Genomic DNA, 16134 nt, shown 5'->3' with positions numbered 1-16134 from the left:
TACTTCTCCCTATCAGCACAGATGAAATAATGAACACTTTCCCCACTTCAGAAAATGTATTTGACTGCTGGAATAATTTATTTTAAAATTCTGCTTTCAGTATGCAGATGTTTCATTAATTGCTTTGCACATGTTGTGATCTTGTTTGCACTGAGTAAAGCATAAGTTTATACCTTGATGAGTCGTGGAAAAGAGTGCTTGATGCAAGCAAATTCTGTGTGTGTGTGCACACGTGCAAACACACTTGCATTAGAACTCTTCATCACAGTATTTACCCCAAAACAGGGTGGATTTGATTTAAATTGCTTCACTGAAGGACTCAATTTTAATTAGTTAAATCAATTTAAATTACTAATCAGGAAAATTAATTTAATCATCATTTTTTGTAAAATTACATTCTTGTTATATAATACAACCATAATACATATTTAGAGATAGATAGGAACATAGGAAGCTGCTGTATACCGAGTCAGACCATAGGTCCTTCTAGCTCAGGATCATCTACACAGACTGGCAGTGGCTTCTCCAAGGTTGCAGGCAGGAATCTCTCTCAGCCCTATCTTGTTGATGCTAGGGATGGAACTTAGAACCTTCTGCTCCTCCCTGAGTAGCTCCATCCCCTAAAGGGAATATCTTAACAGTGCTCACACATGTGGTCTCCCGTTCATATGTAACAAGGGCAGACCCTGCTTAGCTAAGGGGACAAGTCGTTCTTGCTAACACAAGACAAGTAGGTTTCATTTTTAGAAGGAAGGCACACACTTCTCATAATGCTGTTTCGTTTTGGCAACCAGGCTTTGCATTTCATTGTTGCATTTGGCACAATGCTTTTCTTACCCACAAGTACAGGAACGTCATTAAAATATCCCCAAATCAGGATTCTTTTGTGGCCTGCTGCCATGATAGGCATTTACCTTCTACAATGGAGGAGACACTCAGAAAATGTTTCCTCAGGACTACATGAATATGTTTTGATCACTTTTGGGTTCACTTTCTATTCCTCTCCCCTCATATCAAGACTACGCCTCCTTGCTTAGATCTACTCCATCCCCCCAAATCCTGCATTCATTGACTTTCTTTATCTTTGCACTTGTGAGGGTGGGAGGAGAACAAGGGCTTGAGAGAGTGTGTTGTGTGTGTGTGAAAGTGTGAGTGCGTGCGTGCTGCATGTACAGTATCTACAGAATAGGACTGATCAGGTCTGTTATCTCTCATCCCCATATACTGCTCTTAACATGTTCATAGAACATTGTGATAAATATTCATGATAAAACCTTTGACTAGGTTCTTTATGATTTTTAAAAATCTGATTTTTTAATCAAATCTTCAATTTTTATCAAACTTGCCCAAAAACAAGACTCTGATTTTTAAGATAAGCCCCTTAAAAATTAGAGGTTAAATGCAAGTTATACCTTTATTTTCCTTCTAGCATGAAAGAACTTGGAAAAGACCTAATCTTGGATCCAGATAAATACAGCATAGTCCTGTGGAAGAAGTATATATTTATAATTCAATTCCTCCTTCATTTCCCTTTTTGGAACTATCTATTTTGCAGTGTGGGAGAGTAAGAGTGTGTGTGTGTGTGCGCGCACGCATGTATATGCACTCACAAACCTCCTCCCTCCGACAGTTTATTTCTGTTATCCTAATAATTAAGAGATTAGATAAGAGTATTGCATCTGTACTGGGCCTATGTAGTGAGCTGTGCTGCATCATAAAATTGCTTGGATCCAACTGTGATTATTTTGTCCACTTTTGGTTCTGGTTTTTGAATGAACTTAAAGAACACATCCTATAATCTTCCTTGTTCTTTTCTGTACAGTAGATGGCAGTAGAGTAGAAGTAAAAGCTGCTGCAACTAGAAACTAGCTCCTGCTCCATATTTAAATAATTAAATTTAAATACTTAAATACAACTTAAAATCCTTTTCAATCTAAAAATAAAGCCTACAAGTTATCAAAGCAGTTCAGTGATGATACAGTTGGTGATCTTTCAGAGTAAAGCAATATTTTAATAGGAAGTATCTACACTTAATTGTCAAATGTGAAGGCTTTGTGTATCAGTCAAAGAAATGAACAATGTTACATGGTTTCTTACTCAATGCTGTTTAGAGCAGGTGTGTCTTTAATAAAGAAACTGAATCTTTGAATGCCAATTGGAGTGTTGTAAGGTACCAAAAGTTTGGGCAAAATACAATCAAAATTTACAAAAATGATTGGCAAATTTGTGACAAACATCTATATTTGATTCATATATTCCTTAATCATTTTCACATGATATGCAGTACAGAATGAATGCATGCATGGAGGTGGGGCAAGAGGGGTGGCATCAAGATGGGCACGTCCTTTTCCCCTACTTACGTGTGTCCATTTAGAGATTTGTGTAGAGCTCCTTCCTCTACACATTGGGGATCGTAAAAAGCAGGGATCCCAATTGTTCAGAGAGCCTTGCAGGCGTCAGCTGATGCTTGATCCCACTCTTCTCGCATTTCCCCTTATTCATATTTGCTCTGCCCTGTAAATGGTCTGCCCTGTAAATAACTTTGTTTCCAGTACAACAACAAAAATTAGCTAGTACTAAACATAAAAAGTTTTTTTAAATGAAGGCAAGGTTATCTGGCAACTTCCTGTAAATATTTATTCTTGGTAAGTAGTGGATTTTGTTATCCATATTATGGTTGTGATGAATTCAGTTTCCTGAGCCAGTAGGTCGGAAGTGTCTGCTCTCAAGGGTGCATGTGTGTTTTGATTGGCAGTTGCACAAAGAGAAGGTGAGCTTCTGATAGAATAGAATCTGGCTGAAATCATTCTTGCATCTTGCTGACCTTGCTACAAAAAAGAGATTCTCAAGGGTGTAGATCAACACTGTACAATCATGCTGTGTGTATAGACCTTTTGACTTTGAAAAGATACACCACAAATGTAGATTTTCTGTTTAAGAATTGAATCTAAGGGTTTGCCCACTTTATCTTGCCCCAAAATCATTAGATCTTTAATACAAAAATTAAAATTGAAATTTTGGTGGTCTGTGACCATTCTATAGTTATGCCACTGTGATCTTCCTACAAATCTCTTAGCCTTATATCTAGGATATATATGTGAAATGGATGCCTTTCTACAGAGGAGCCTGCCTTGGGTGGGAGGCCCATCTTTGACTTTCAACAGCCACCCAGTCAGACCATTTAACAAGAGCTGTAGACTATATTACAAAGACACTAACACAGAACCATAAACTACAGCAAAGAAAGATGTCAATCTATCCCCATATCCACTTAGGCAGAACCATTACAGGACCCAGTAATGTCAGCTACACTATCAAGAGCTCATTCACCTGCTCATCCTTGAATGTGATATATGCTGTCATTTGCCAGCAGTGCCATTCTGTTGTCTAAAAAGATGCGGACGACATAACTGATACTGATCAGATACTGATACGGTCAGTAACTACACAAAATAATAAATGGATACGCATCTGGTATTAGGAATGGTAACATTCGGAATCAAATAGGAAAATACTTTGATCCTCCAGGACACTCCGGTGCTGACATGAAAGTGATCATTTTTCAGCAGAAAAATGTTAAAGGAAGACTGAAGCACACATTATTTATTTATTTAACATATTTTATACCGCCCAAAACCTATGTCTCTGGGTGGTTAACAACAAAAACAGAAAAGTTAAAACATTAATTAAAACAGATAAATGACAACAAAGAAATTTAAACATTGGTTAACATAAATGACAGCAATAAGTTAAAACATTACAACAATTTGAAACCTTAAAGCAATATTTTAAAACAATGTAAAAACTATTAAAACATTATTTAATTAAAAGCTTAGGTGAACAAATGTGTGTTTAAAGTTTTTTTTTAAAAAAAATTGTCAGAGATGGGGAGGCTCTTATTTCAGCAGGAAGTGTGTTCCAAAGCATCGGGTCAGCAACTGAGAAGGCTCATCCCTGAGTAGCCACCAAACGAGTCGGTGGCTCAATAGGAGGTGGGGTTCATGATAAAGAAGATGTTCTCTTAAATACCCAGGGCCCAAGCCATTATGGACTTTATAGGTTATAACCAGCACCTTGTATTTTGCCCGGAAACTTATTGGCAGTCAATGTAGCTCTTTCAATACAGGAGTGATACGGTCTCTCCAAGATGACCCAGAGACCAACCTGGCTGCTGCATTCTGAACCAGCTGTAGTTTCCGGACTACATACAAAGGCAGCCCTACATAGAGTGCATTACAGTAATCCAGTCTGGAGATTACCAGCATATGTACTGTCCTGAGGTTGGTTATCTCAAGAAACGGGCGCAGCTGGCGTATCAGCTGAAGCTGATAAAAGGCACCTCTGGCCACTGCCTCAACCTGGGGCACCAGGGAGAGGCTTGGATCCAGAAGCACCCCCAAACTGCACACCTATCCCTTCCGGGGAAGTGTGACCCCATCCAGAACAGGTACATCAAACTCATCTCCCGAGTTTTGACCCCGCACAAGAAATACCTCCGTCTTATCTGGATTCAGTCTGTTTGTTAACCCTCATCCAGCCCATCACCACCTCCAGGCAGGCATTTGGGGAGGTTATGCCTTCTCCTGATGAGGTTGACATGGAGAAATAGATTTGGGTGTCATCAGCATACTGATAGCACCCTGCACCAAATCTCCTGATGATCCCTCCCAGTGGTTTCATGTAGATGTTAAACATCAGAGAAAATACGGAGCCCTGAGGGACACCATACAAAAGTTCAGATTTTGAAGAACAACAGTCTCAAAGGGATGCCATCTGGAACCTGCCCGAAAGATAGGAGCGGAACCACTGCAGAGCAGTGCCTCCCACCCCTAACCACCTCATACGCTCCAGAAGGATAATATGGTCAATAGTATCGAAAGCTGCCAAGAGATCCCAAAGGACCAACACAGTCACACTTCCTCTGTCAATTTCCAATTGGAGATCATCCATCAGGCCGACCAAGGCAGTCTCCACCCCATAGTCTACCTGAAAGCCAGTCTGAAACGGGTCTAGATAATCTGTTTCCTCCAAGACTATCTGGAGCTGGGAAGCCACGACCCTCTCAATTACCTTGCCCAAGCATGGAAGTTTGGAGACAGGCCTATAGTTACTCAACTCTGAGGGATCCAAGACAGACTTCTTTAGAAGTGGTCTAATACCGGTAATTGCCTCCTTAAGGCAAGGAGGCATCCTTTTCTCCCTCAGAGAAGCATTTATGATCTCTACCAGGCCTCCTACAACAATCCCCTTGCTAGATAGTTTAAGCCATGTCATGCAAGGGTCAAGAGAACAGGTGGCAGGCCGCACCGCTCCAAGCAGCTTGTCCACATACTCAGGAGTCACAAACTGGAACTGATCCAACCTAATCACACAAGAGGAGTTGCTGGACACCTCCACATCAGACACTGAAGTAATTGTGGAGACTGAGTCTAAGTCGGCCCGAATATGAGAGATTTTCCCCACAAAGAATTCACTAAATATGTTGCAGCGGGTAATCGATGGTTCCAGATTGGAGGGGCACGTACTAGCTCTCTCACAACCCTGAACAACTCCGCCAGACATGAACTTGTGGATGCGATACAGGCAGAAAAGAATCTCTTCTTTGCCACATGTATTGCCTGAGCATAGATCTTCAAATGTACTCTATGCTGCAATATGTCAGATTCGAGTCTTTCTTCATTTGCGCTCCGGTTGTTTACCTTGCCACTTCAGCCCCCGTAGTTCTTCCATATACCAAGGGGCCAATTTTGAAGCAGATCAGAGAAGACGCTTAGGAGCAATCATGTCTACTGCCCGGGTGAGTTTGCTGTTCCAGTTCTCCACCAGAGCATCAACAGGATTGCCGGCACAGCCAACACTAAATTCCTCCAAGGCTTCTTGGAATTCTATTGGATCCAGTAACCTTATCAGGTAGACCATCCCAATAGGCCCTGCAGCCCTGCGAAGGTGGGAAGTGATTGTGAGTCCAACCTTAACCAGACGGTTAACCATGACAATGTGGAAATCTCAGGAGTCCTCACCCACGGAACACTACCCTGATCAGAGTGAAGGACCAAATCAAGCGTGCGACCAGCATTGTGTGCCGGTCCTGAGACCACTTGGGATAGGCCCATCGTTGTCATGGCTGCTATGAACTCCTGAGCCTCCCTGGACAAATTGGTCCCGAAATGAAGTCCCCCAGCACCACAAGCCTGGGGACTCCAACACCAAGCCTGAGACCAAGTCCACCAGCCCAGTTAGGGACTCAATTGAGAAGCAGGGCGATCGGTACACCAACAAAAGTCGCAATCTATCCCTGGTCCCCAAACTTAGGTACACACATTTGATATGTTCCGGCACCTCAACAGCTATCCTGGTAAGGGAGATGTTATTCTTATAGAACACAGCCACTCCACCTCCCAACCCGCAGTCCTTCACCCACTCCTCAACAGAGTACCCTGGAGGGAGAAGCTGGTACCAAACCGAGCCACTGCTCTCCCCCAACCAAGTCTCTGTAATACAAACTAGTCTGGCTCTTGAATCCAGAATCAAATCATGAATGGTTTCTTTGGTTACAAAGGAGCAAGGTGAGGTTCCGAGGGTGGTTGGCACAGCTCTCCGAGGTAAAAGAGCTGACAGGGCAGCTGGAAAGGGAAACAGCGATTAGATTTCTGATCCCCCTTCCCCTGTAATGACCTGCAGACCTGCCAATGTTACTTTTTCTGTTCCCCACCACCACCGTAATTGCCATCCCATAGTCAGTGGATACAGCCCCTGATTCCCCATCTCCAGCCAAACCGATACATATTATAAAAGAATCTCACCCAGGTCTCAACTAAAAACAGAAGCCAAACTATTAAATGCCCACCCACCCCACATGAGAGTACTTGGGCCAGGAAGCCTGCCCTCACTCTTGCTCTCCCCCAAAGGGGCGACCCCCTTTAGAGTTGCCCCTTCGGTGGCGGGCCCACCACCACTGGCAGCACCCTATATAGCCCTGAGCAGGCAGCTCTAGGCAGATGGAGTCCAGGAAACTGCTAAGTCACCCCCTGGGCCCCAGTCCTGCAAAGCCTCACCACAGCACAACAGCCAGTCCTGGGGAGACAGATGGCAAACGGGGGCAGAAGGAGAAGCACACAGACAGGCACCCAGTCCCTCACCCTACATTAACGGAATTAAAACTTACAATTATATTTGACTCTATTGTCTCTGGCTTGATTTGGGACTATTCATTTCTGTCACATTAGCATTAATTAGCTTAGCATTGTTAGGAGGATTTTGTTGCTGATTACTTCTGATATTAATTGTTACAATGCTTATCTTATATACTTTGATGCTTTGTATAGAATTGTCATTGTCTAGGCCTCCTGTGTTTCCTGACAATTTTACTTCTGTTTATAATTGTTTCCTGTGTGTGCATTCTCTCCCCCGCCCCCACCCCCACCCAAACTGAGAACAACACTTTGTGGTGTTTAATGAAGTGGACTGCAGTCTATGGAAGCTTACCGTACAGTTGTTAGTCTTTATGTTCGCACAAGATGTTTAGTCTGTTAACATAAAACACGGATACTTCTTTGGAAATGTGTGTTAATATTTGGAGACTTTGAACTAAAGAGGGAAAGTAGTCTTTCCTGCTTTCTTACACACCAGTTATGTAGGACAGGATTCTGTTACAAGAGTCTAAAGAACACTGCTTATGAAGGATGTTTATTTTCTGCCTACATCTATGACACCAGGCTGTCACTCACTTGCCCATGTGTCCTCAAAGAATTTTCGCTTCTATATATCTTTATATCCATCACCATTTTAAATATTCATCTTTAAATCTTTTAATCAGATCTGTTCTAGCTGATATTTTAATTGTGTAATTTTTGTACTTGTTTTAACTTTTGTGTGAACCGCCTTGAGGTTGTTTTAATGAAAGGCAGTATAGAAATGTAATAATAAATCAATCAATCAAATCAGATCTCAGTAACTACAGAAATCCATATTAGACTCACAGCAAGACTTGGAGAAGCTGATTTGACCAGTGCTAGCAGTTGTTTGGACTCTGTGAGATAGAGGAGCTAAGCATAGGAATATCGTTTGTTTCCTTATTAGTTCTTCCCTATTTCTGCCCTCTTCTGAAGATGTGTTAGAATGTATATTAAAATAACTAAAAAGGGTGCCTCTTGAACAGTTTTCCTCTGTCTGAATTGCTCTGCCCTTGTTGCTGATTATTTTATTTAGCTGTGGTCCTTAACAGTTGTGGGATATCTGACATCTTGTAGCTTGCTCATTTCTTACTCAACTTACCTTCCTTTAATTATGCTGATGATGTTGTTTTGTTTAACCTCCAGGTCAGATTTCATTTGAATTTGTATTTAGGATTTCTTTGCAAAGTTCAATTTTTGTTGTCTAATTTTTCATAGATTATAAGCACACCGCAAAGACTGACCAGTTCAGGGAATATTCTGATTAGGAATCCATATACCACAGCGCCAGCCATGGTCACTCAGACACATATAACAGAAACCAGTAGCTGGGTCCCAGGGTAAATAATACATTTGTCTTTTCTCATTCTTGCATGTTCATTTTGAGCTCCATGGTTTCTTCATAGTTGAAGGAGCCTGCTCATCACTGTGCTAATGCATGTTTTGACTCTTATGTTCATCATGTTGTTGCATGATTTTGGTCAAGGTTCGTTAAGTTGCATAATTTGTATAAGGGTTGAAGTAGGGGTGGAATTGAGGCTATTTGCGCAATTTAAACAAGTCCCTACTACTTCCTTAAATTTTGTTGGAATGTACAGTATCTTCCTTGTGTAGCAGAACAGTATGTGCCAATGTAAAAGGGTGGGTGAGAACAGGGCATTTTGAAGAGGAAGAGGTGGAAGGGGATCCAATGACAGTGGATTTATTCTAGTATTTGGCTTTAAAATAAATATATAGTATAGTCTGTCTGGGGAAACGTATGTTCCTTAGTAGGGGTGTGCACGGTCCATCTTGTGCAGTTCGTTCCAAATTCAGACCAAGCCGTGGATCCATGGTTTGGTCAAACTGACCAGCTAGCCCAATCCATTTGATGAAACCAGCTCAAACCAGTTTGGCAGTTTGTGCTGCTGAGTAGAGGGGAATCTGGTGATGATTCCCCTTTGCTTGAAAAGGGGTATTATTTTTTAAAAAAGGCTTGTTGGTGAGGGCGGCACCAAGGGGAGGGGCGGTGAGAGGCACCTGTAAAAGTAAATGGTAAGGTTCTTAATAGTGGTGGGACTGAGCAGCATCTCTCCCCTCAGCTCAGAGCCTGTGCAGTGGTGCAGCTTCACAGTCACCTGGCCTCTATGCATGCATAACCACACAGATGGCCACCACATGTGCAGAGGCCAAGTGAGTACGGAGCCATGCTGCTATGTGGGCTGCTGGCTGGGGGGAGTGCCGCTGCTCGGTACCGCCACCAATAAGCACCTTAGCATTTACAGTTACAGGTGCATCTCTCCACCCTCACTGGCAAGCCCTTTTTATAGAATTCCCCTTTATATAGCAGCATGAACCACCATACTGGTTCACCTCAAACCAGGCTCAGTTGCAGTCTGGCCCCCTTTCCTGAAGGTGGCCTGGTTCACGGCAAACTGTTTGTGGACATCCGTATTCCTTAGTGAACAATAAAATGAGCGGCTATTGTATAGAGCCTGAAGCTCTAAGAAATGTCATTCAAAACCCCTCTGCTCTGTCATGTGGTGATTCTGAGCAGGCTCAAAGCAATGCTGTTTAACGTATTTTAATATTCAGTGCACTTTAGGATGTTAGTTTTGTTTTTATGTTGATGAAAAGTTACTTGGAAGAAATTCTGAATTAAGAAGCAGAACTTGCATTGTACTAGAGATGGTGACATGCCTTCTGGGCTCTTAGTAATGCTTGCAATTCTACTTACTTTTCTCTGCCTAAAATATCCAAAAATTCTTATCTAAGTAATATAGACTCTGAGGCTGTTCTCACAATCAGCCAAGACACAGCTAAGGCAGCCAAGCCCGGGCTCGGCTTCCTGTGAGAACTGCTGGGAGCCGCACGACTCCTGGCGGCGCCTCAGCGGCAGACCCAGCAGTTAAATAAGGTTAAGGGAGCGAGTGCTCTCTTAACCCTGTTTTAACTAACCATGTGTCAGCACTGATGCTTTTGGGCTGGTGCAAAGATACTGAGGGGCACCCACCCATTGCCAGGGGGGATACCCATAATGTACCGTGTACTCGCAAATTGCACTGTGGGATTTCTGGGGAGCGGGATGATGCATCCTGGCCCCTGCAACTCTGTGCTGCCTGGGGCAGCAGTGGATTGTCTGGGGACGCATTTCGCGCGCCCAGAAGCTGGAACCTGGTCATCTGTGCGGGAGGTAAGCTTCTGCAGCCTTTCTCCCTGTGTGCCTTCCTGCCCGGGTCCCTGATCACGAGAAAGGCCCTCTGTCTCCACTTTCTTTTGTTCTAAGGAGCTGGAATATAGAAGTGAAAAACTTACACTCATCTAGTGTGCAGTAAGATGTTTATTATCCTTTGCATGAACCCCTCCCATGTGTCTAGGAGGCAAAGGGTTCTCCAAGAGGACAAGTTTCTATCTATTCCCAGAGTTGCTCAGCCTAGTTGCTGGAAAGCAGGGTTTCCACTGAGTTTTTAGAGCCAAATAACATGTTAACTACACGTAGATGCCAGTGGAACTTTCCTCCTGAGGCCAGTAGCTGCTTTTGAGATGCCATTTTCACTGGGACTGCACAGTGAAGCAGAAAAGAATTAAATATCCCCTCTTTGTGCACCTTGGTTCCAATCCTGATCTGAACTGTGCATGGCTACTGTTTTGGAAAAAAAAAAAAGAACAAAAATACGGGAGAGCCAAACCATATGTTAACATGTAGTTTAGCCCTTAGAAAGCTTACTTTCTTGCTACCCTTTTAAAGCTTTTACCTTTGTATTCCTTTCTCTTCTTCCCTTTCCATCCTCTAATGCAGGCATCCCCAAATTGCGGCCCTCCAGATGTTGCTGAACTACAACTCCCAGCATCCCTAGACACAATTTTTTGTGGCTGGGTATGCTGGGAGTTGTAGTTCAGCAACATCTAGAGGGCCGCGGTTTGGAGATGCCTGCTCTAATGACACATCCTAACCATGTGCTTAAAAACATGCACTTGTTAGGACTCAAGGTGGTAGTTAAATATAAGTGAAGAGGTGTGTGTTTAATTCAATGTATTTCTACTTTAAGAGCCAAGTCATAAGATTTTCAAAATCTAATGAATGAAGCAGTTTTCTTGCATTTTAGAATTGTCATCACCACTGTCATACCACTATGTGCAATGGGTACAACTTAGAAAAAGATGCATGCGAAGGCTAGTTACAGCTAAACTTTGCCAGATTTGCTTGATATATTTGATTAAATGTAAGGATGCACAAACAAGTTTTTAAAAATATTCAGCATGGGAATATTTTGAGCTATAAAATGTATAGTACTAAGATGCATACTTTGATGTCTGACTGTTCTTTCATATATTTACAGGGAAAGAAAACGACCTCGAGACTTCATGGAATCAGAATTTTCAGAAAGGTTTGTGTGTGTGTGTGATGCTGAATTGTATTATGATTCATTAAATCCTGTTGAGTTTACATCTGCCTAGGAATATAAAATATGTTTGGGGCCATAAATAGTTTTAGGCCCTCTAAAGCTGTGTTTACTTTTTGAAAGGTTATATTTGTTAATACCATACATATAATGTTGTGTTTCTAAAAACATGTATTGAATACTGTGTTCCGAAAAAATATGTTCCCCTCTTACTGGCTAACTACAAGGCTTTTGTAAGTTATTTATTCTATTAACTCCATTATGTGTGTCTTAATACATCCCTCTGTCCTCTTTACTACAGCAGTGGCATCAGCAATTTTGAAGCTCTCTTCTTTGCTTATTAAAGTTGCCACCTTGTAAACCCCAAAAAGGAATCTGCCTATTTTCTCTGATCCTAGGCTAGCAAACAGAACTTTTTTAAAATTTCATGTCATTTTTGTAGTATTCTGTGCCCTCTTTCAACTAATGTTTTTCTCCCAAGAAGTATTTATTTATTTATTTAAAATATTTCTATGATGCCCAAAACTTGCATCTCTGGGCGGTTATTTAGCATGATATAATCATAGATCTGGATCGAGATCTGTCAAGATCCATAAGTATGGGTTCTGTGCCTGCACAGGGACCACGCAGTAGCCATGCCTCAGCTTGTCGAGGCATCCAAGCCCCACCCCCACGCAGCAGCGTGCTACTTAAGGGCGGTCTAGGCGCCATGTGCCTCAGTTCTTTTCAGACCGCCGTCATGTTTGGACTTTAGTCTGCTGCCTCCTGTCGGTTAAGTTCCTCTGTGAGTTCATGTGTTTCAAAAACTTTTAAAAGGATGGAATTTCTGTGTACAACCCTTTGGCTTGGCTGACTATCTGCGTTTTGGTAAATTGACCCGTTTTAACTGACGGACTTTGATTGGATTTCTGACTTTGGAATGGCCCTGACTATCCGATTGCACATCCCATTATGGCTGAGGAGGAAAAGACCTTCAAACGGTGTGATGGCTGTAAAGCCAAGCTCCCCTCAAAGGAGCTACATGACTTGTGCTTGCTGTGTTTGGGGGAAGAGCACAATGTCTCAACCTGCAGGATATGTTTGTCTTTTTCAAAACAAACGCGGAAGAATCGGGCGCTTCGTTTAAGAGCCAGAATTTACGACAAGGTTTTAAGCCCTTCAACACCAGGCAAACTGCCGGCTTTGATGCCGAAAATGCCACCACAGTCAACATCAGCGCCACCCTTGTTGTCGACACCCTATCGGTCAAAGTCCACAAAGTCGGCATCGACTTCAGCGTCGACACCGGTCCACCCGGCATCAGCTGTTGGATCCTCATTCACCTTCGGAGCCGTGCTGCTTTTCGACATCAGAGACGGCACCTGACGCCTCAGCATCAACAACAATCCAGCATCACCAGTCTCCGCTTCCCATGGCTTCGGTGATCTCGATATCGAGGGCTCGTTTGTTATCCCCTGCCAGGACACCGATTTCTTCTTCGACTCCAGCGTCTCCTGGTGTCTGTAATATTTTACCTCCGGCGTCTACTCTCCATACGCCAAGGGTTTCAATGTCGACAAAGGTGTTGCCTAGCTGCCAGACCCCATTTGATGTCGACAATGATGAAATGCATACGAATGCCACTGCAGCGCTGGATCCATCAACCGCGCAGACTTTGCTTTCAATGTTGGACTCTACCTCAAGCACACCGTCGATGTCTACATTTAAAGGCTTTCCTCCTTTGAATGCCAAGGCAAGTGCCGTCCCTGCATCAGTTCTCCCACTAGACAATACCTTATCAGCTTGTCACCTGCATGACGTTTCTGCATGGTACGCCTGTAGCTTCACACATCAGACACCAACCACATCTGCTGCGACTAGCGGGATGGGGACCTATTCACTAGGTGCCCCCTATTCTAGTGAACCAACTAAACCATGGAGGCCATAAACTCCTTTTCCTACTACATTGACAGTCTCAGTGTTGTCTCAACATCCATCGACAGTGCTATCCTATGTGGCAAAGGCATCACAGACTCCACGGGTATAGACAGCTCAGCAATGTACTCAAACTGCTCCACCTCCAGTATGGTCCATGGGTACACAGATGTGTATTCCACCCCCTACCCGAAACGTCTCCGCGGAAACACAGACAGTTGTACCTTCTTTGCTGGAAGCATCAGGCTCAGAGCATTATGGATGCTCTAACTTTGAGTCGGATCCAGAAGGTGGAGATTCCCTTGTGGATTCCCCAGTAGTTGTGCCACCAGTGACATACGTGTCTCCCAACGAGGAGATGAAATCATATCACAAGCACGTACGCGCCATGGCAGAGGCACTCGGCCTTGACCGTCGGACACAATTGTCAACAATTGATGATCTACAACTTTATGTTACGGACACAGTCCAACCAACCAGTGGCCTTACCAATGCTTCCAGTGATAACGAGAGCAGCAAAGTGCTCATGGGAGGTACTCCACACCTCGACACCAACAAGTAAGAGATTGGAGAGCCTCTATTGCATACAAGAAAAAGACAACACCTATCTTTTGAAGCACCTGGCACCAAATTCCCTTGTGGTGGACTGCGCAGCTTCCACAAAATCGGGGAAACGCTACTCAACACCACCTGAGAAAGAGGACTGCAAGCTGGATTACTGGGCAGGAAGATTTATTCCACTTCATGTCTGTCTATCAAGGTGGCGAATTATGCTGCCTGTATGGCCAAATACAGTCACAGCATTTGGGAAACCCTTCAGGGTGAGCTTGATTCTTTGTCCCCAGAGGATTTCAAGAAAAGATACCAGCAAACTCTTGAAAGGTCAGCCGAGCTGACAAAACAACTGAGCATTGCAAAGCACCTCACAGAATCGAAGTCCCACTCCTTAACTGCGGCAATTACACTTCACAGACATGCCTGGCTGCATTCCACCAACCTCCATGTGGATATGAAAGAGAAAATCAAGGGCCTGGCCTTTGATAGTACCGGGCTCTTCAGTGACTCCACAGACACAACTATGGAACAACTCAAAAAGTCGAAGTTCACTGCCAAGACATTTACATCACAAGCCTCCACTTCGACCTATAACTCAAAGTATTGTTTCTACTCTGGTAGGCAATGGTCTTCATTCTATCAGCAAGATCGTCGCGACTTCAGAAGACAATACCCTGCATATAATAAGCAGCCTTTTCAAAGCAAGAACAAGTCCTCTCAATCTCAGCAATCAAAGCAACCTGAGTTCCAAAAGCGCCTTTGAGATTCAAGATTGCCCACGAACACCATTCCACTCCCCATTCCCGCCAGCAGGGGCCTTAACATCGACGCCAGGCAACACCATCAAGCTGGCAAGCCATGCCCCTGCATGACACCATATAACATCAGACCACTGGGTCCTAAAAATCATATCTTCGGAATAGGACCACTCCACCCTCAGAAACTTTTCAGGACGAGGTGAGGGAGTTGCTGGAGAAGGGTGCGATCACCCTGGTTCCGTGGGCATGCAGACGGGAGGGGTTCTACTCCTGCTGCTTTCAAATTCCGAAAAGAGATTGGGGGATCCGTCCCATCATGGATCTCCGCCGCTTGAACAAGCTGGTCAAAGTAAGGAAGTTCCGAATAATGGTGTTGTAAGAGATACTTCCGCTGCTTCAGGGAGAACAATGGCTTGCAACTCTGGATCTGAAAGATGCCTATTTTCATATCCGCATCAGGGAACACCACAGAAAATACCTCAGTTTCACTGTCGGAAACCAAGTGTACCAATACAATGTATTGCCATTCGGATGATGCACCGCCCCTCGGGTCTTTACTAGATGTATGGCGGTTGTGATCGCCCGTCTCAGGACACAGGGTGCTACTATCTATCCTTATTTAGACAACTGACTTCTAACATCAAGAAGCAGAGAAGAGTTACTTTCGCAAATACAGTATGTATTGTCTCTTCTCCAAGACCTAGGGATCCAAGTGAATTGGAAAAAGTCATGGCTGGAACCAGTTCAGAAAACCACCTACATAGGTGCGGTCTTGGACACAATAACTCAAAGGGCATACTTGCCAGAAGACATATACAGCTGTATCCAGGATCTGGTCCACCTCTTACAACAACAACCAAAGCAACCAGCACGCCAGATACAACAACTTCTTGGCCTGATGGCCTCATGCAATGCGGTGATACCTCATGCTCGATTGAAGATGTGGAAACTTTAGCTATGGTTTCTGTCAGTCTTTCATCCCAACAGGGACAGCCAAAGGAGGCACCTGGAACTGCCCCACAGGTTCTAAGATCACTTTCTTGGTGGTTGACTCCGCAGAACCTTCTGAGCAGCGTCCCTTTCGAGACTCCATCTTCTTCTGTATGGCTGACGAACAATGCATTCCTGCTAGGGTGGGGGGCTCACTGCAACGGTCACCAAGTACAAGGGAAATGGTCTCGAGCACAGGCCCACTTACATATCAGCTTTCTGGAATTGCTGGCTGTGTTTCAAGCTCTGCAGGCATTTCTACCTCTTGTCCAAAACCAAATTGTACAAATACAACTGGACAATACAACAACCCAGGTATAAATCAATTGCCAAGGGGGTACTGTATCACAGAGCTTGTGTGCC

At 43.7% G+C, this 16134-nt stretch overlaps 1 protein-coding gene across 18 annotated transcripts in view; it reads left to right on the top strand.

The window, feature by feature from the left end:
- The window catches only part of TFDP2 (transcription factor Dp-2), a 106080-nt gene that overhangs the window by 44436 nt on the left and 45510 nt on the right, over positions 1 to 16134 (top strand). For 11 of the 18 annotated variants that reach the window (XM_053310275.1, XM_053310271.1, XM_053310279.1 and 8 more), the window contains 2 exons: positions 8391 to 8512; positions 11492 to 11539. In XM_053310275.1, the coding sequence (XP_053166250.1) occupies positions 8391 to 8512; positions 11492 to 11539 (170 nt within the window). The remainder of the gene's footprint in view (positions 1 to 8390; positions 8513 to 11491; positions 11540 to 16134) is intronic. The other 7 variants (XM_053310283.1, XM_053310285.1, XM_053310282.1 and 4 more) reach the window with 1 other exon arrangement.

This window comes from Hemicordylus capensis, chromosome 3 (assembly GCF_027244095.1).
Source record: "Hemicordylus capensis ecotype Gifberg chromosome 3, rHemCap1.1.pri, whole genome shotgun sequence".
NCBI classification, from domain to species: Eukaryota; Metazoa; Chordata; class Lepidosauria; order Squamata; family Cordylidae; genus Hemicordylus; species Hemicordylus capensis.
This window is presented reverse-complemented; position numbering and strand designations above follow the sequence as displayed.